Source organism: Engystomops pustulosus, chromosome 3, assembly GCF_040894005.1.
Source record: "Engystomops pustulosus chromosome 3, aEngPut4.maternal, whole genome shotgun sequence".
Taxonomy (NCBI): domain Eukaryota; kingdom Metazoa; phylum Chordata; class Amphibia; order Anura; family Leptodactylidae; genus Engystomops; species Engystomops pustulosus.
Genome location: NC_092413.1, coordinates 164,071,266 through 164,093,455, shown reverse-complemented (window position 1 = coordinate 164,093,455; position 22,190 = coordinate 164,071,266). Strand labels below are relative to the sequence as shown.

Sequence of the window (22,190 nt, the reverse complement as noted above, 5' to 3'; positions counted from 1 at the left end):
AAGAAGCTATGGCAGGGCTGCATGGAGGCTCAGTGGTTAGCACTACAGCCTTGCAGCGCTGAGATCCTGGGTTCAAGTCCCACCCAGGTCAACATCTGCAAAGAGTTTGTATGTGCTCTCTGTGTTTGCGTGGGTTTCCTACGGGTCCTCAAGTTTCCTCCCACACTCCTGTGTAAATGCTAAAATCTTCATCAACAATCAGATATATTAATTATTCACTATGATGTATGTAACATTAGATGAAGTTTTATAATTCATTTTATCTATTAAGTAACAAGGTTATGCAATATGTGCATCACCTAAGTGAAAAAGTATGGCCAAACATAACAGTTATTCAACATGCGATAAATGTAAATTCTACTGAGAACGTCAATCTATGCAGGGAATCTGGTTTCTTTCAAAGCCATATCCAATTCTAATGGGCTGTACATTATAGCATATGCACCACTTCTTAACATACCACACATGTCCTCTAAGGCCTTCAGCTTTGTGTCTCCTGAGTCATTGGGGCAGATTTATCAAGCTGTCTGAAAGTCAGAATATTTCCAGTTGCCCATGGCAACCAATCACAGCTCCCCTTTAAAATATTCATGAGCACTGGTGAAATGAAAGCTGAGCTGTGATTGGTTGCCATGGGCAACTGGAAATATTCTGACTTTCAGACTGCTTGATAAATCTGCCCCATTATGTATTTGCATTTTATATCATTTTATTGCTGCATTACTTTAGATGTTAGTTTATAGACAAATTACTGGATCTGCTAATAAAGGTCTCACTAAAATCGTTGGAAAGCCTTTTTCCCTAAAAAAAAGGTCTACATACACTGATCAGTGGTAGCTTAGATACAACGAAGCCAACAAAACTTCAATAGGCAAATGTCGCCAAGTTTATTTTTCTACTTAATCAAAGTTTTCTATTTGCAGGATTAAACATCAAGTTACAGGAAACCATAAGACGACCAGATGAAATAATAAATCTAAGACTTCAAAGGAAAGGTCACGCTGCACCGGACTGAAGAGAACATCAAGCAGAGCCACATTTTGCCCTACAGCTGTTATCATTGAGGAGTTCTTTTTTGTCTTCTGCAAAACTTGTAACACCATCCGAAATACTCTTATCAGCAGACGTCTTTGGAGCTGGTAATAAAGTATTCAAAGTGTTATAAAGTCAGTGAATTAACAAGTACAGACTGGTGCTAGCTACTGGAAAACCACAGGGACACATCATCGTGCTTCCCACAAGTCTTCCTGTCTATCACATTGTCGTCTCATAAAAGTCCAAACCATTTCAAAAGAAACATGCAACATTTTAGCGCTGAATATACAAAAACACTTCTTATTCCCTAAAAGTGTCACCATACAGAGCATGAAGTGCTGAACAGACTGATAGTTTTTTGGGAAAATATGCAGAATACCTTAACATTCATATTTCTGCTTCTTCAGGATTTCAAACAGTAGTCGGAGGTAACAGTCCTATTCATCCTTCCTTCCACATAAGTCTATTATAGATGCATGACACTCCTAAAGGTGTCCAAATAGGATACCACTCCTTGGGGGTCATTTATCTTTATTTTTCTTCCCATTTTTTTCTGTCTTTTGAGACTTTCTTTGGCACATTTCAATTTTTGCGCCTTTTGGGGCCATTTTGACAAAGACATTTATCTTCTAGATATATTAAATTTCACAAATGACATTTATCATTTCAAATTGCCTAAAATTTGTGAAAAACTCTAATCGCAACCATACTTAAGGAAAACTTAGAAAATTGAAAGAAGCGACTTTTGTGCAACATTTTTGGGAAATTTGTAACAAATGTTTAAAAAAGATATCTGGAAAAAAACATTTAACACGAGGTAAAGGTGACATTAATAAATTACCAAAGTAGCAGATGGGGAAAAAGACAGGCAACTAAAAGTATTGGACCTGTGACTATATGGTTTATAGTATGCATAACCAAGACAAAAAAACATTATATAACTTCAACAAAACCATGAGAAAATAGCTAATGCTCTATAACATGCTAACTGTAGATAGGACTCTACCGCACAAGAGGGTTCATGAGGTCAGCCTTCTCCAGGTGCTGGGTAACTTGTTAGGTCCTGTGGTCAATCACTTAAGATATACCGTATATTCCGGCGTATAAGACGACCTGGTGTATAAGACGACCCCCCTACTTTCCTGTTTAAAATATAGATTTTAAGATATATTCGCCGTATAAGACTACCCCTTTTCCAACGCATACAAAACACCGGTAAAAATTAAAAAAAAACAGATTTGAATTTAACATGGTCCTTTTTTTAATGTAAATTCTTATGACATGCAGGTATATAGCAGGAAAACTGTCGCTCATAAACATCAGGCATACAACAACAACATTACCATTACAGCACAGCCCCCAGTAGTATACAGCACAGCCCCCAGTAGTATACAGCACTGCCCCCAGTAGTATACAGCACAGCCCCCAGTAGTATACAGCACAGCCCCCAGTAGTATACAGCACAGCCCCCAGTAGTATACAGCACAGCCCCCAGTAGTATACAGCACAGCCCCCAGTAGTATACAGCACAGCCCCCAGTAGTATACAGCACTGCCCCCAGTAGTATACAGCACAGCCCCCAGTAGTATACAGCACAGCCCCCAGTAGTATACAGCACAGCCCCCAGTAGTATACAGCCTGCCCCCAGTAGTATACAGCACTGCCCCCAGTAGTATACAGCACTGCCCCCAGTAGTATACAGCACTGCCCCCAGTAGTATACAGCACTGCCCCCAGTAGTATACAGCACTGCCCAGCATTAAAAAAAAAAAATAAACTGCTCCCCGGATGTCCGCGCCGTCTTCTTTCTTCTGCTGGGCGCCGCCATTGATCTTCCCCGGCAGGTGCCTAGTATGACGCTAGCACCGATCGCGGGTGTTACCAGTAAGCCTTTGCTGCAATATGCAGCAAAGACTTACCGGCTATGGAGAGGGCTCAGCCCGTGAGCCCTCTCCATGCCGCCGTATAAGACGATTACCGGCGTATAAGACGACCCCAGAGAAGACAGAAGATTTTTCTGTCTTCAAAAGTCGTCTTATACGCCGGTATATACGGTAAGTGCTAAAAAACAACAATGGAGCCTTTCCCTACCCCACTCTTACATCCAAGGCAAAGCGCCAACTTCTGGTTTCTTTTTGCAATCTGCACCAGCAATGTCACTAGTGATGGCTGCAGTCATGTGCCATCGGTGTGAAAAAAGGGACCGGCAGTGATGCTAGGGGCCGTCCTTGTCTGAGGGAGAAGAGAGAGGCCAATATCGGCTTGCTTTAGATCACCTTGCTGCCTGACAAAAATGTAATAATCAAAAGGAACCCTATTTAAAAGGACATCAAGACAATTCTGAATGGTTCAAAGACATACTACCAAATTTCATTTTTCTAAGCCACCCTTAGAAATTCATTTTTCTAACCCCTGCAGCACTTCTTACCAGGCAGATATTAAAGGTTGAGCACTCAATGCACAGGGAGTTTAGCTATTTGCATAACCAGCAGCCCTTTAGCTCCCTGAGCTTTGCTGAAAAGATACAACTTGCCAAGAAAGGCCCAGGCAGAGGTGCTTTATTCTGTCCCAGCTGAACAGAGCTTTATTTCAAAGAGGTTGAAGAAGACGCTTGTGTAACCAATTAATGGCTTTTTGTGTTTATTCCCCAAAGTGTCCATCGATTCCTACGCAGCAAGTGCCCCATATTCAGTTAGTAGTATTGCTGGAAGGTATCTATTACACCAACCCACTTGTTCATTTTGTACGTGATCTCTTACACTAAGATACTCAAGGAACATCAACCCTGCATGAACATAATATTTGTAGAGAGAAAAGAAGAAACAAACTTTGCTTCTATGGTAAAACTTTAGGAATAAAATCATATTTCAGTAATGTTCCTAATTAAATTGAATTAAGTGCGCAAGTTAAAAGACCGGCTATAACAAACATTAACATCTGGTACCAGTGAATATGGAAGTTAGTGAATGTGTCCTTATATTCATGTTTTATTATGTATTTTTTACTAAACATTTTTAGATCAATGTGATGTAATAAAAAATGGATATAAGATTTCGAGAACCATCCATTGTCATATATGGTGCATACATTTTTCTTCTGAGATTACAGGAATATTATAGCAAACTATAGATGCTTGTTAGGTGGGGCTCCTCCAAGTAAAATATGAAATCAATATCTTCATACTGTAGGAACGAAAGCCAACAAATTAAGCAAAATACTCGACTGTCACTAAAGGACAGCTGGCGGCTGCAGGGGGCTGGCAGGCTATACTCTACAGGGGGCTGGCAGGCTATACACTACAGGGGGCTGGCAGGCTATACACTACAGGGGGCTGGCAGGCTATACACTACAGGGGGCTGGCAGGCTATACACTACAGGGGGCTGGCAGGCTATACACTACAGGGGGCTGGCAGGCTATACACTACAGGGGGCTGGCAGGCTATACACTACAGGGGGCTGGCAGGCTATACACTACAGGGGGCTGGCAGGCTATACACTACATGGGGCTGGCAGGCTATACACTACATGGGGCTGGCAGGCTATATACTACATGGGGCTGGCAGGCTATATACTACAGGAGGCTGGCAGGCTATATACTACATGGGGCTGGCAGGCTATATACTACATGGGGCTGGCAGGTTATACACTACATGGGGCTGGCAGGTTATACACTACATGGGGCTGGCAGGTTATACACTACAGGGGCTGGCAGGTTATACACTACAGGGGCTGGCAGGATATATACTACAGGGGGCTGGAAGTCTATACACTACATGTTGCTGGAAGGCTATACACTACATGGGGCTGGCAAGCTTTATAGTACAGGGGGCTGGCAGGCTATATACTACATGAAGCTGGCAGGCTATATACTACATGAAGCTGGCAGGCTATATACTACATGAAGCTGGCAGGCTATATACTACATGAAGCTGGCAGGCTATATACTACGGGGGTTGTGACCAATGCATTTCCCACCCTCAGAAATAGGGTCAATAGTTTTTTCCATTTTTTTTTTGTTAAAATTAGGGGTCTTGGCTTATACTCAGCTCGAGTATATACGGTGAATTTACAGTGGATAACACCCCTTTAAAGTGGAAATAATCAATCTGAAGTTCAGAGCAGGTTGTTTTTGCTTTACTTGTTTGAAAAAGGATTGAATAGTGTACTAAGAATCCCATCAGCAGAATAGTATGAATAGTTTTCAATTCCCCTTATTGATGTTTTGCAAAAGGGTTTTTCTATTTGTTACTACTAAAAAGTCTGCTGCAGAGAGACAGATACAATTTGGTTACTTGGCTACTTAGTGGAAGGCCCACCATATTATTGGTTTTCATAAGAGCGGAGCACAAATAAAACAGGTATCCAGTAGAGGCACATGGAAGGGCAGTAAGGGACCACAGTATCTACCATATACAAGCAAGACCACACAACATTAGTACTGTCTTCAGAATCAAACATTTATTTCAGAATGCCATGCTAAATAATGCAAACAGTAGTCAAATTATTGAATCAGTTTCCATAGCACCAGAACCTTTTCCTGTAATTGTATGGATATCACTTTTATAGCATAAAAAATGAGCTTCTTCAATAAGACCACTGTCTTTTAGGAACAGTGCCATAACACGTTAAAAGGTTAAAGACACGGTTGGAAATGTGAGCTGCAGATAAAGATCCAATTCTATTTCTTTAACCGCCTGTATCTCTAGATCTGTAGATCGCAGAACCACAAGTCTGATGCAATCTAAAAGATGAGATTCTTATCTTTAATATGACGAAAAGCATCATTCTAACTGAAGATAGAAGCCTTTCTCAGCTCATTTTCCCATGACTTTGAAGGCAATTTTGTTTTATAGGTAAATTTTGGGGATTACATAGAAAAGAGGGAATTCTAGAAAGGACATTTCATACCCTACCTGGTCGGTGCTACTATTCTAATAGGGTAAAATATGGTGACAGAATTGTGCAATGGACAGTATGGGCTCTCAATAAATAAAATATATTTCAGTACTTTTTTTTTTTTTGCAAATATAGTAGGCTCTACAGAAAAGTGAATTCTCTGGATTCCTGGTCACTACATGACTTCATGTTAAACAAAACATCCTGTCCTTGCTCTACATACATTTGGTGTTGAATTACAAAGCAGGTATAAATTCTGTGCAAATGATTCAGATTACAATAGAGGACTGCCCCAATGACAGGCAAAATGCAGCAGACAAACAAAAAGCTCTACCTACAAATGACCAAAGACAATACATTAAATGTCATCCGATAAATCTTGGAAAGCATTTAGAAATGGCGGATGATCACAGCGTGTCTAATAGTAACAGTAGCAGTCACTAAAGCCAAAGCTAACAAAGACTTATACAAAGAACAATGGAAACCTTAAAGGGCATCTACCATCAACTAACTGACGTGTCCTACTAAGAAGTTCCTGATGTTCCTAAGGACTGCTTTTATTATAACGCTCTATGCTGCAACTGCAGCAATATAGTTATGTAAACTATGCCAAGATGCTCTGGCTACGTCACCAATGCACCTCAGAGTGCCCCCCCCCCCCGTTCCAATACAAGTCCCACTCGTCCACAGTGCAAAGAGCAGAAGTCTTGCTTAAAAGTGCCAGACCTTTCTGACCACTGTCCTGGAGCTCAGATAAAGTGCTGTCCTCTACATATGCTTGTCCTCTACAAAGATAGCCTTTTTTTTTTTGAAGCAATCTTCTTGCCACTTTTCTGACTGTCACACTTTCAAGCTTGTTTGTTAACAAAAATTTGGAAAAGCAAGTAACATTTTCACATAATAGCATTTTATGCTATTTTAATAGCATAAAATGGCATTTCACATAATAGCAATACAGCTCATTTTTAGTTTGTGTCTTTAACATTTAGGAATGAAGAAAAGTTCAAGGGGTATGAATACTTTTGCACTGTAGATAAGCTGTGATGACCTGTAATATGATTCTGTCCAGCATCTGTTGTGTCGCCCTATTAACCTTTTCTTGGGTGCTTACTCTTGTCTTTGTCGTGACACATTCATGTTCTCTTGTAGAATTCCAGGAACTTGAAGGAATAGGATCTGTAACAGATGACTCATCTTTCAAGCAGAGGGATGGTCATATGTTGCAGTGTCACCCACATCACCTTGTTCTCTCTTCTTTACCATAATCCACCCTTCCATGGTACTTTAAATGGTCACCAACTCCGACTCTATGACTCCACAGTCACTCTAGCAGAGATAAGTGTAGGTATTCCTTCCGAGTGCCTTACTCCTCTGATCTGTAGGTGCTTCACTAATGGGCCTGTACATAAAGTGCAGCATACATTCATCTCAACTAAAAACCTAGAAGAGGATGCCTAGAAGAGCCGACTGCACCCTGGTCCTCCTTTGCCGCTCCACTCTGTTTCCAATTGTCTGCTGTGGGGTCTCTAGTATTTATATCTTTACCTATTGTGTCACCTCTTCATCCTCATAGACTGTAAGCTCTTGTGAGCAGGGCCATCACTCCTATTGTTCTATATGACTGTTTGTTCTCTGTAATGTAATATTATATATGTATATGTTCCCTATGATTTGTAAAGCGCTACGGAATTTGATGGCGCTATATAAATAAAGTTATTTATTATTATCTGCTTTGGGGTCTCCAGTATTATTTGTCAGCTATGGTAGTATCCAGTATTATTATTATTATCTGCTCTGGGGCTCTCTCATTGTCTTATGATCGTTGTCTGCTCTGAATGTAGTATTTGGTTTCTGGGGTGGTATTTATTCCTGTTCTGTGGTATTTATCATTTCTGCGGTGAAACTTTGTGCTGTACTGTCGTTGTTGGTGCATCAGGGTGCTGGTTAATAATGTGGCCCCTTATGAGTAGTATGACACTATGGCATCATGCCAATAAATATTGTTTACCCTTGGTCTAAATCTTTAGATCAGGAATAGAAAACACATTTAAAGGAAATGTCATCATCAACTCAACAGCCCTGATTGAGGCATTATAGGGCAGATTGGGGGATTTATGCCAGGCAATTGTGACCCCCCCACCCTTGCCACTTTTTTTCAAAAGTTGGCACTTAGGAGTATGGACCAGGTTATAGCCGAATTCTACACCAGGCTGAATCAGTCGTATATTTAATTTGGGTGTATGATTGTATTCCAGATATACTAGGAGACCTGAGCATCATGCACCAGCGGGGGGATATTTAGATTGGCACACATTGCACTGGGGCCCACCAATTTGAGTCAGAGGAGGCTCATGTCAAGTTCTAAAATGGGGCCCTTAAACCTTTGTGTATGTTCCTAGAGGGTGTTACGTATGGCTAGGTTTCAGTCAGGTTGTGTTCTGCTTTATACATAAAGAAAATGTTCTTTTTTTAATCCTATACATCGCAATGCATAGCTCCTCTCTTTAGAGATCCTGTTTCTATTATATTTTAAATCATCTTTATCGCGCCACATAGTTTTGATATTTGGAATTGAATACATGACGGTATTACCCCAATGGCCATTTTGCATAGTATAGTTAAAGATTTTAATAAACACTTAAAAAAGTGTGCGATTTTAAATGATATACCGTATATACTCGTGTATAAGCCGAGTTTTTCAGCACAAAAAATGTGCTGAAAAAAGTCCCCTCAGCTTATACACGAGTCAATAAAGTCACTAAAATACTTAAAAAAATAATAAACTTATATACTCACCCTCCGGTGGCCCCGGTGTGCAGATCTGCTACCCCGATGTTCGCGCGGCTCGTCTTCAGGCTTCCGCGCCCATCTTCTTTCTTCTGCGGGGCCACCGGAGGGTGAGTATATAAGTTTTTTTTTAATGCTGGGGGCCGGCTGTATACTACTGGGGGCCGGCTGTATACTACTGGGGGCCGGCTGTATACTACTGGGGGCCGGCTGTATACTACTGGGGACCGGCTGCATTCTACTGGGAGCAGGCTGCATTCTACTGGGAGCAGGCTGCATTCTACTGGGAGCAGGCTGCATTCTACTGGGAGCAGGCTGCATTCTACTGGGAGCAGGCTGCATTCTACTGGGAGCAGGCTGCATTCTACTGGGAGCAGGCTGCATTCTACTGGGAGCAGGCTGCATTCTACTGGGAGCAGGCTGCATTCTACTGGGAGCAGGCTGCATTCTACTGGGAGCAGGCTGCATTCTACTGGGAGCAGGCTGCATTCTACTGGGAGCAGGCTGCATTCTACTGGGAGCAGGCTGCATTCTACTGGGAGCAGGCTGCATTCTACTGGGAGCAGGCTGCATTCTACTGGGAGCAGGCTGCATTCTACTGGGAGCAGGCTGCATTCTACTGGGAGCAGGCTGCATTCTACTGGGAGCAGGCTGCATTCTACTGGGAGCAGGCTGCATTCTACTGGGAGCAGGCTGCATTCTACTGGGAGCAGGCTGCATTCTACTGGGAGCAGGCTGCATTCTACTGGGAGCAGGCTGCATTCTACTGGGAGCAGGCTGCATTCTACTGGGAGCAGGCTGCATTCTACTGGGAGCAGGCTGCATTCTACTGGGAGCAGGCTGCATTCTACTGGGAGCAGGCTGCATTCTACTGGGAGCAGGCTGCATTCTACTGGGAGCAGGCTGCATTCTACTGGGAGCAGGCTGCATTCTACTGGGAGCAGGCTGCATTCTACTGGGAGCAGGCTGCATTCTACTGGGAGCAGGCTGCATTCTACTGGGAGCAGGCTGCATTCTACTGGGAGCAGGCTGCATTCTACTGGGAGCAGGCTGCATTCTACTGGGAGCAGGCTGCATTCTACTGGGAGCAGGCTGCATTCTACTGGGAGCAGGCTGCATTCTACTGGGAGCAGGCTGCATTCTACTGGGAGCAGGCTGCATTCTACTGGGAGCGGGCTGCATTCTACTGGGAGCGGGCTGCATTCTACTGGGAGCGGGCTGCATTCTACTGGGGGCGGGCTGCATTCTACTGGGGGCGGGCTGCATTCTACTGGGGGCGGGCTGCATTCTACTGGGGGCGGGCTGTATTCTACTGGGGGCGGGCTGTATTCTACTGGGGGCGGGCTGTATTCTACTGGGGGCGGGCTGTATTCTACTGGGGGCGGGCTGTATTCTACTGGGGGCGGGCTGTATTCTACTGGGGGCAGGCTGTATTCTACTGGGGGCAGGCTGTATTCTACTGGGGGCAGGCTGTATTCTACTGGGGGCAGGCTGTATTCTACTGGGGGCAGGCTGTATTCTACTGGGGGCAGGCTGTATTCTACTGGGGGCAGGCTGTATTCTACTGGGGGCAGGCTGTATTCTACTGGGGGCAGGCTGTATTCTACTGGGGGCAGGCTGTATTCTACTGGGGGCAGGCTGTATTCTACTGGGGGCAGGCTGTATTCTACTGGGGGCAGGCTGTATTCTACTGGGGGCAGGCTGTATTCTACTGGGGGCAGGCTGGGCTGGCTGTATACTACTGGGGGGGGGGGGTCTGTGACCAATCCATTTCTACTGAAATAAATTGAAGCGAGTGAGGTGGGATAACTCAGAACTAGAACATAACACAGTAAATAGGTTATGTGAAAGAAACTGCAAATAATACATCATTAAAGATATTTCTGAGAGTTTAGTATGACAATTATTTGTACCATTTGTATTTTTGTGCTATTATGGAACATTATTAGGTGGATCATTTATGTTCTCAGAATCCTGCATGTCTTTGCTTTGAAAGATACTAATATTCACAAACTTTTTGATCCAAAAAAACAAGACTGCACTCCAAAAATTAGTGTAGTAAAAAAAAAAAAACGAGTAGGTGCATTATTTACCACATTTGAAACGTTTCAGATCCTATCCAGGATCCTTTCTCAAACTGTACGAGATATAAGATGAAAGTATGAGCAGTAACTAGAGCTGATCGTCTTCTATAGTGTAGGGCCCTCATGTGCCAACACCAAAGCTGTGACCCACTGAGCCATTGTGGACCTCAGAAGACCTTTGAAGGCACAGTTATTGTATGCGGCACCAAGATGCTAGCAGCAAATGATGTAAGTTATGAGAAGCAACATCTATAGCACAAACTTTTCCAAATATATTTCATTGGGATCCAAGGACTTTGCCTTAAAATGTCAACATTTTCTCAAAGCTTTCTTCAACACTTTTTGCAAAGCACCATACTGCATTACGAAATACGACTGCCATAATGACGATAGGTTGTTGGTACATGTCACATCAAACACAACTGCCAGGATCCCACTAGAACACTGTACAGAGGATCACACTGACTCCAGGTTGATCTTCTTCCCATAGTACATTCTGATACTATATGTTCGGCAGATAAGTGCAAAACCAGCAGAGTTGGTTACCTTCCTAATCTGACCATTGTATGTGCTTCTAGCAATATACAGGGGGTCAGCTACTTACCCCTTCGCACAACTTAAAAACCACTAGCCCACGAGCATGAAGCATCACTTGCCGTCAGGATCTTTGGCGTCTCATCAGACTCACATTTAGGCAAGTATACAGAGATGAAGATATTTTGTGTGAGACATATTTTCTGTACTTCCATCTACTGTTTTAATTATGAGGTCAGTTGTACACAAAAACTGGTCTGAATCAGAGACCCAGTACATTTTCTTTGGCAACTTCACACAGAATAATGGTCAAAAACATTTACAATCACATTGCAGGGGTCCATAGGGCTTGCAATTCCCCAGACAAACTCTTTAGATTCCTGCTCGCTATTGAGAAAGTGAATAATTTGTAATGTAAAACATGTATTTCAAACTAACCTCCAGCTGTTATCAGTAAAAATGTCACAAGGAAGCAAACACTGCAACACAATGCACCAGGGAGTGGCATAAAGTCAACAACTACTGTCCTTATAATGAAATAGGTATAACTAACAATCACTAAACCATTGGATTGTAACAGCGTCCAGTATCACCAGGATACACCATCACCAGTTGTGAACAGTGGATTGTGTTATAGTGGTGTTGTGTTATATACATTTTTATACAGGTTATAGAGTTGTTACCACTCAATGCCTGTGATAAGAAGAGTTCAATTACTAAGAGATGAATAATATAGTCAGGCGCAAAAGGAAGAATGAAAACACAAATATTGCATCAAAATAAAAACTGTATCAAAAACATTTGTAATTGAAACAATCTGTCATTTTCTGATGCCAAACTTTAGGAGAATAAATTATAAATATGTCACTTTCTTTTCCCCCCTCTTATCAACAAGATCTACAGTGAAGTTCCCTGCACTCTGCTACATCTGTTTCCAATATCCTGGAAGCTTCATTGATACTGAGGAGCAGCTACTGTATACTGTTCTCATCAAACCGTGATAAATACATCAAACTTGGGTTAAAAATTGGATTTAAAACATCTATATTTTATTTATGGGTTTTGTAGATAAATTAATTTTCATCACAAACGTAAAAGATCTCTTCCACAGGATAGGATAACTATAGGAATCGATTTAGCTCTACTTGGAATATCACCGTAAGCCCCATAGAGAATGAATGGAGTGACACTGCACACAACTGACACCGAGGACACAGGACCCTGTTCTCATAATCGGTGGAGATTGTCAGACTCTAAACAGTATGTTATCAGGATAAAGGCTAGATATACGACTCATGGGGATCCTACTGCCACAGCCTCCACAAATCCTCCTCAGCTGCCAAGTTCCTGTACAAGGACAATGGACAAATGAGTCCAGTTGGACCCCCAAGTGATCTGACACATATCCCTCAATTTAGGATAAGATGAGGGGGGGTCAGTATAAAATACAATAAAGTTTGTATCAGTGACAAGCCTTGCGGTCTACCTGTGCTACTCTGCTACTACATCTAGGTCATGTTTAGCCTACCGGCACACAAACAGAGGGAAAACAGGCGGACCTTGTGTCTTTGGTGTGTGAGGTCTGCACACATGCGCTGGGGACAATAACACAGGCAAGGAAAGGATCTGCTATATAATTTGCAGTTCAGGTAGTTGGCTCATACACAGGGCCAGGGCAACAACGTTCATTTAATTATCTCCTGTCAAACCTGGATTTCTGCTACAGATGGAAATATGCAGTGGATCCAGAAGCATATTTAACCTTGCTTAATGGAACCAATCCACCCCACATTCTGTGCGGATTTCCAATCTATTCCAATCTATGGCCACATGACATCAGGAAGGTGTGAGAGAAGAAAGGACACTCCAGCCTTATACACAGTGCTCACACAGGTTAACATAGATGTGTTCATGTTGACTTTCATGGGGTTTGTTTAACCTTCTTAGCGTTACTTCATTCATACTTGTGTGCTGGTTTAATACTGACACTGCAATGTCAATATGCAGAGTACAAAAGAAACAAAGAGGTATCTGTGTTATTGTAAGCTTGTGGTTAAGAAGGAACAAAATGGGACACAGTAAACCAGACACATTCCCTTCTCACTGCCTGTAATTATGTCCTAAACTTTCTCTGTGCAGTCAAAATCCTCCAGCATAGTAAAAGTAACTCTTTCTCTTATGCTACACACACATATAGGATTTCTTGGGTTGTGTGCTAGCCGTTGTTTTATTGGGCTCATACAAACGGCCACGATTTTCACAGCCCCGTGTATGAGCCGACTGCCCTAGCCACATATTATGGAGCGGGTGCTATTCCTGATCAGACTTGTATTGACATCAGTGCATGAGCGAAGCTCACATTCCAATGATACATGGGCCACGGGTCCATTGTTAGCGTCCCACAATTACCCACATTCATGTGTAGGAAGCCTTAAGCTGTATTGCGCTATCAATAAGCATGGCATGGCTGCTGTCAGCTGGCGCGGCCGCATCGCGGAGAGCCAGCAGCGATTGTGCAATATATGTGATGCAGATCCCCGCTGACAGCGGCGAGAAGTGAAACAGAGGGCGTGGTGGACAAGTTCGGGGGTTGTCGGCCAAAGGATACAGAGGAATCCCGGCCCCCTCATGAATATACCCAAATGCCAGCACAGGAGATACATGGATCCGACCTCTTATTTGCCAAGAGGTCAGATCTATAAGGAACATTTAGTACAACTTTCCCAACATACATTAAAATAAATAAGGGCCTGGGGAGAGGATTATGGGGGACATGTTTTGATGGGGGTCTTTTTGGAGGTGGTAGATCGTCTTTAAAGTTTGCAAATATTTGCAATTTTTTGGTAACCAAATTGGTTGTGAAAATGAAAGAGCAAGATGCCCTGCACTGACGAGGTGAACTGGCTAGCTCCTAAATGCATCTCTATATGATACTTTTGTTACCCTGTATGAGGAGTAGAAAAAAATCACAATGAAGCTCTGCTCTAAAAAAGACAAACCTCCCCTCACCCCAGGGTAAGCAGCTGACTTGGGTAAATAGTGCGAGTATTTGCCATCACTATGTCACTTTCTGCTGAAGCTCTTACACTACATTGTCAATTAAATGAGTCCTTGTGTCTCTAGAATTTATATTCTAATCTCTTCCAAAGAAAAAAAACATGCCGAGGTAAGTTCAGCAATTTTGGGTTCTGATAAATCCTGCACACCGCGAGCATGTATGTGGGAGAAAACTCACTTATGTTCTAGCTGGAAGGCATGGTTGCATTTTGGTAATGCATCAATGGATCTTTCTAGTGGCAGAAAAAATACACTCCTTTAAGAGAAAATTGTGCCGATATTGTTATTTTCCTGGTGATCCAGCAGTAAACCTCCAGAAGTAGCCTAGTCTCTGTTGTGAAACTGGTGGCATACGACCAATGTAACCAATAAGTCACGTGTCATAATCATTGCCATGATGGCTCAGCAATATGAATCATCATGTCAATAAAAATAGCACATGAAAGCTCCGCCCCTGATTGGCTTTAGTCGTCATGTACTTCTACCCAACATGCAGTAAAATGCATTATGCTTTATTTTTAATATTGAGTATGAACATAGGAGTGTTGTGAACATTGTTATGAATAACTTAAGAAATTCTGCTTAGTTTGTAAAGTAACATGCTGTTAAATGCCCCTTAGTAACCACCTCACTACTCTGTTGTCAAGGTTGATCATCTACCAGGCTTAAAACTCTCTCTCCTTTCCTCCCCCATTTGTTTACACAGAACTGTGCAGTCGGCGTTAACCCTTTCTGCTCTCTCCTAATCATAATGCTATGATCATGATGTTCAAACATCAAGCTGAAAGGGGAGGGGTTAATCTTCACCGCTCAGAGCTGTGTACACAAACACAGAGAGATTAGACGCAAAGACCCATAGACCCACACTGCAAAACATATTAAAGTACTATGTTAGAATAATTCCCCCCAACACAATATTAGAAATGATCTCAAATGATGGTTACACTTCTTTTATCTTTATGCAAATGAGCCTCTAGGTGTCCCAAGGGTAGAGTAAGCACTCCTGGTACACCTGTTATCCCCTTTCTATACTGTTTAGTATTGCCCCTTTAGGCAATGATTGACTTTCCCTGTAGAAAGGAGAAATTCAGTGCACCAACAGACACAACCAAACCTCTGGTGCATCAGTATAAACAGATGAAACAGAAGTGGTATGACTGCAAAGTGTCTAAAGTGCCCTGCACTTGGGGTGGAATAATTTGGGAGCTACCAATGTTTTAGACTACATACATAAGAGGTTCTACGCACATTAATGAGGCTAAAATACACTTCTTGTACCGAGAAGGAAACAGGGCCCATTGTGCTGAACCCTTGCAGTTTTCCATCAATTACACCTCCTTTTTATCAGCTACAAATAACCCTTGTGCTCCCGCTCTGAAAGCTGCTTTTACCCTGGTCCTCATCAGACATGTGTTCTCTTACTGTTGTGTACAGGAACATGTGGGAATTATGTATGACACCAATCACAGTCCAGAGTTTAATGGCACTTAAAAAACTAGACCTGTAAAGATTAGTTAGTTTTAGGCAAAATCTACAAGTCTATAGTGTTACTCTGTGTATAAGAGAGTTGCCTAAAACCTTCTGTTTTGCTCAAAGTAATGTAATGTACGTTTGTGATTGAGAAAAACAATTAAAGAGACCATCCCAATAATCCACTAGATAGGGGATAACTTCCTTCACATGTATCTAGATATATCTGACAAGAAGAAAAGCCAAGAAAAGTCCCCAAATACAGACAAAGAATTATGATACATGTGTCCCAATGAATCCATATGATGAACTCAGCTAAAACTAAAGGCAAATGATTGCATGAAATGTGTTATGTGTTATGGCGCTGACGGAGATGGCCAAGCACAGTACCCAGCTATCTCTGTGGTATTGGACCGGAACCCCCATCAATCAGCAAGTTATCCCACATTCCTTGGGTAGGGAGAAATTTGTTGTGACTGGACAACTCCTTTAACCCCTCAAAGACCTGGCCCTTCTTTGTTTTTTCATTTCTATTTTTCACTCCCCACAATCAACTATCTATAACTTTTTTTTACACATAAAGAGCTGTGTTGCAGCTTGTATTCTGCGTTACAAACTGCACTTCGTAGTGATGGTATTTATTCTTCCATGTCATGTACTGGGAAGCGGGAAAAAAATTCCAAATGCAGGGAAATTGGTGAAAAATGACAGGTCTACTTTGTTCTTTGGGTCGTTGCGATTACGGGGATACCAAATTGGTATAGGTTTTATAATGTTTTCATACATTTACAAAAATTAAAAGCTCCTGTACAATTTTTTTTTTTTTTTTCAGATTTTGCCATCCTTTGGCGCTAATAACTTTTTCATATTTTGGTGTAGGAGTTGTGGGTGGTGTCATTTTTACAAGTAAGATGCAATCAACACAGACTCAAAGCAAGGGTACATTCACACACGGTATGCCAGGCGGCATATCGCCGGGCACTGGAGAGGAGGAGAAGGTGAACCCTCCATAGGGAACAGCGGCGCACACATTTGTGTGGCACCGTACCGCTGCCAGGCCGCCATTGCAGTCTATGGGGACGTATATACATCCCCCCAGACGGCTGTGTAAATGCACCCTTAGTCTGAGAAAAAGCACACTTTATTCGAACAGAAAGCTGTCTTTTATACACATTAGAATAGGCATATACCACACATAGTCTTAACAATGGTATGTACTCAACTAATCTTCCCTGAAAATATATTAGTTTACTTTTCAGTGTGTTGTTACACATTGCATCAGGGATGTTTAGTCATTCTTAAATATCCCCCCTTATGGAGACACAGGTGGGTTTCTAGATGCTTTTTAAGGTTAATATTGTAAACTAGTGTGTGCGCTGTTTCATGATACAGTTTATACAAAGACACATTGATTACTTTGTAAGTTGAAGGTCTGTCAACAAATGCTATCTAAAATGCTGCCTAAGAACATCTTACTATAACTATAATTTATAGGGTATCCCTATCATTATCCTTCTAAAACCAACTTTTGCAATTATCCTAATGAGACCTGGGGGCGTTACCATATCTTTACAGGCTGTTACACTGTTTCCCCCTTCCCCCTCAACACTACCCCAATGCTTCTGCCTGCTGTAATCTCACACATTAAGAAGGGGGAGGTGCTCTAGCAGAGTGTAACAGCCTATGAAGCTTCTGAATCGAGGTGCTTTGGTAACACCCCACAGAGCCATAAACAGGTTTTAAAAGTTGACTTTAGAAGAAAGGAAACCATGAATAACAAATATAAGATTACTACAGCCACGGCGCCTGGATCTATGAGTAAGTGTCCCTGGTTTATCATGATGGATACTGATGGTAAATTGGCTTTAATTATAAATAAAGAAGTAGATTTTAACGCGATGCTGGGATGATTTTTTTTCTTTTGTCTTACCAACAAATATTTGCAATGGGGGAAGGTAGACCGTTTTGTGACATGCATTTACCCATGTGACCATGTCCTCTATATAACCAGGTTATCCATAGAGTGCTCCTATGGACTAAACACTGCAGGACAATATCTAAGACAGAACTTTCATTGAGCTTCTGCAGTTCAGTTCTATTCAAGTGAATGGGACTGATCAGTAGTATTAGTCCTAGCCACACATCAGAAGAATCCACTGCACCTAGATAACTGGATAATCAGATAAATATCTAAAGGACAATACTTAACAGGGGTCTTGGACCAAACAAAAGCAAAATATTAAAAAGACAAAATATAAAATGGTCTAAGGGGTTGTACCAAGTATAATTATTAACCCCTTTCCACATCATAGGTGATAATCTGATCAGTGAGGGTCCGACTGCTGCAATCCCCATGATCTCGAGAACTAAACCCCAGAGTTTAGGAAAACAGAGGTCCATTAGCAGAAATTACATGAAGTGCCAAGTTGAGCATCCAGTGGCGGAAATTGGTAAGCACTGCACCCTGTCATCTCCAATCACTGTCTATGGGAGTGCTGGAGATAGTAGAATGCTGAGCTCGGCAATATCCAACACCACAAATACTGTACAACTAAAACTAAGCACACAAGTCCTTATGCAGAGGTACTTTGGTGACCCAAATTTATCAATTCTACCTATTGTCCACCTTAAGGTTTTAAAAAAAAAAAAGATTGTCACAAGCTGGAAGATTGGTCTTCCAGTGCTCCTGGCACATCCACCGCACAGGGATAAAGACAATGAGAGGGGGCAGGGGGGCATTTATTATTGGCACTAGGTGTTGTTTTTTTGGTGCCCAATTTTAGCACTGTGACGTTATAATGTGGCACATGGCTTAATGTATTCGGCGCACTGTAAGATGAACAAGTGAGCGTCAGAAATGACAAACCACATTCATAAAGGGGTTTAGATGTCGGTAGACTAGAGTTTTGTTGGTCTCATTATGCGCCACAAAAAGGTCTCAAGAAAACAGAAATGCAAAAAAAGTGTCAGGATTCAAGAGCTGTGCCCAAACTTAGGGACAAATAAAAAAAAATAATGTGTGATTGTCAGGAAACCAGGACTGTATGCAATCCTTTTTTTTTTTTGCAGATGACATATTGACCCATTGGGTCTATTCACACATCCGTTTTTTTCAAGGATGTACAGACAGTGAGAACAAATGCATCAGTTCAATCAACTTTTGGAATATATTTATACAGGCAGTCCCCGGGTTACATACAAGATAGGTTCTGGAGGTTTGTTCTTAAGTTGAATTTGTATGTAAGTCGAAACTGTATATTTTATAATGGAAGTTCTAGACAATTTTTTTTCTTTTGCCCCAGTGACAATTGGAGTTTCAAAATTTTTGGTGTAATTGGACCAAGAATTATCAATAAAGTTTCATTACAGACATCTTACAGCTGATCATTGGAGTCTGGGACTATAGTAAAGCATCCAGAGAGCTTCACCAGAGGTCACAGTGGGCAGAGGGGTCCGTCTGTAACTATGGGTTGTCTGTAAGTCGGGTGTCCTTAAGTAGGGGACCGCCTGTACTGAGATTTATAGGATCCACTGGTTGGTGTTTAATGGACCCTAATTGGGTCCCAAAGGTGCAGTAGAAGAAAACACTATCTTGAAGTAACTTTAGATTTAGGTTCTACTTTCATGGGTTAATTCACAAGTAATAATTTGGTAGTCCTTATTAATCTTCTTGGTGCAATACTAGCAACAGGCATTCCAATACAAATCAAAGCGGATATGCACATGTTCTCTATAGTCATAGACTGGGCCCTAGAAGATTCCACCGGAGCCACCGTCTCATGCTAATCCATAAAATATGAAAGTCACCTATTAAATACCATTCATATACAATTCCAATATCCAAGGAAGGTCTATATTCCTAGTCATGGGAATAAGCTTTGACGTTTTCTCTAAATGGGCATATTTTGTCACAAAATTGTCGGCCACATATATTTTTGAGACTAATGACTCATAGTCATCTACAAGATAGGAGTCGCCTGGGGATTCAGTGACTCATAGCATCATATATGGTGATAATGCTGTGAATTTGGGGTCCAGGGACAATGTTCAGTCCAGGAAACTAAGCTGACATACACTTCTTACTTTATGCACCAAATTTGCCAACCAAAGCCGGCCTCAGTAACTGTAAAAATCTGAATTCCCTTCCAATTGATGCATTTTCAATAACAATAGATTTTAAAAACTAAAAGAAAAAGGCATTTTTGGGCATTTTATATGCAGGCATTTCAATTACAACTAAAATACTCCTAGCCCCCTCCACCACGACCAAATGCAGTGTATCGAATCATATCACATATAAACGGTAAGTTATGTGTAAAGTGGTTTCCTTGTTAACCCCGGGTATCATTTCTATTAATCCCAGTTATAATTTCATTCTCCGGCCCCTTCCAGATGTTTGCACTTGGATACTTTGTTGCTGTAGATCCCATTCCTGGAGGCTAATATGTAGCACATTGTGAGCAGCCTGTCCTAGTTACTCCTGGCCTGGATGCTGGGCGCTTGCTAGAATATGTACACGTCTATAGGGGGGAGGAGGAGCAGCACACACACAAGTTTACTTTGGAGGTAGGATCTCTCCCTGACATTCCTTTCGGATGGGCGGATGTGCATGGACAGAGGATTAGACCTGATCATTCAATATCCATCACTAGTACAATATATATATATAAGCTCCGCCTCCTATAAACCTATAGATATCTTATCGCTTATTGGCAATCGCTGACATTTCACATCTTCCAGTACAGTTGGCTGTCACTTTGCATTGCAATGATTGGGAGAAGCGTGCATGCTGGGAGTTGTAGTCCTCAGCAGGGGCAGGCTGTACCTACCTTGCAGCTGTGCAGACAGGGACTCCTGGTGCTGCTGGTACTTGAGTGCCAGGGCTTCGGCTTTCTTCAGCTGCTTCTGTAAGTCATAGTTCATGAGAGCCCCATAGACAAATGCAATGGCCACGGCCAGGAAGGCGAGAGCCTGGGAGATCCTCTTCTGCCTTCTGGAGCACATACCGTTTCCCATAGTCTCATGGGCTCCTGCCTGGGGCTAGACGTGTGCGGGCATCTCGCACTATGTGGCAGTGCCACCTCCTAGCCACAACTTTCCTTGCTCACTTTCCTAGTAACTTGCTGGCACTTAGCATGCTACTCCCCTGTGGCACCGCTGCGCGACAAGTCACCCTCCCGTGTGGTTTTTTTTCTTCCCCCCCGGCCACTCAGCAGCAGCACACAAAGGAAGGCTGGCTCCTAGGAAAACATCCCAGCAATGTGCAGCTCCGTGCTGCGGCCCTCCAGCGCTATCCTCTGCCTCCACACTCTTTTTTTCCATTTTTTTTTCGCACAGCTTTATTTAGACTGTAACAGAACAGCATGTAATGAGGTGTAAGAAGCCCAGTGTACAACAGAAGAATAACTCATGACATAAGGGATGTTTTATACACAATATATTCTTATATGCAGAGATACACAAAATGGATTTCACAAATATACTGAAGAAAGGGGACAAAACATGAAAAACTTGTATTTATGTAGCGGCATCATATTCCACAGCGCTTTACATATCATTGGGGGAATCTCTTTACTGTAATGATAGAAGTTTCCTGGCGTTTGGTTGTCGTACAATTGTCGCATCTGCTGCTTTGCGTCATATCAGTCCCTTTTCTGCGACTGTTGCCTACCTTCACCTAAGGGTGAATTCACACAAACATGTGCCCAACGTACCGTAGCATGCGGGCACACTGGCCCACGGGAGAGGAGATACATGGCGCACCGTACCGCTCAGTACCACGCCGTGCACCCATTGCCAGTCTATGGGGGACGTATATATATGGTGGCCATATATACGTTGCCCAAAGGCCGTGTGAATGTAGTCTAACAATTCTTCCTTCTAGCATCAGATTTACCAAGATGTGCAAGTCAGATTTATGAAAAGCAACTTTTTAAAAAGTCACTAATTTGGGCCCAAATCCATTCCAGCCATGGGGATCCAATAGGAAAAGGAGGCAGGGCCATCCCAGGGGAGGAGCTACTTCCAACCCCTTCTTCATCATCATGTCAGAACACTGGGGAAAGGAGGAAGCAAGACTGCTGGGAACGATGGGAAGGTAGGTACGTTTTTTTATGTATAATAACCAGGAGGGTAGAGAGGCCACAATAAGTGAGGATGGAGAAGGACAGGGGCCAGAATAATGAGAGGAGGGAGGCCACAATATGAGCAGGATGGAGGACAAAAGGCCACAGGAGGCTACAGGAGGAGGCTGAGGACAGGAGACCACAGGAGAAGGCTGGAGGACAGAGGGCCACAGGAGGAGGCTGAGGACAGGGGGTCACAGGAG

At 42.5% G+C, this 22,190-nt stretch overlaps 1 protein-coding gene across 4 annotated transcripts in view; it reads right to left on the bottom strand.

Moving 5' to 3' along the window:
• The window catches only part of GOLIM4 (golgi integral membrane protein 4), a 71,370-nt gene extending 50,209 nt beyond the window's left edge, over positions 1–21,161 (bottom strand). For all 4 annotated transcript variants that reach the window (XM_072142866.1, XM_072142867.1, XM_072142868.1 and 1 more), the window contains exon 1: positions 20,692–21,161. In XM_072142866.1, the coding sequence (XP_071998967.1) occupies positions 20,692–20,878 (187 nt within the window). In that variant the 5' untranslated portion in view covers positions 20,879–21,161. The remainder of the gene's footprint in view (positions 1–20,691) is intronic.
• Between the last annotated feature and the right edge of the window lie 1,029 nt (positions 21,162–22,190).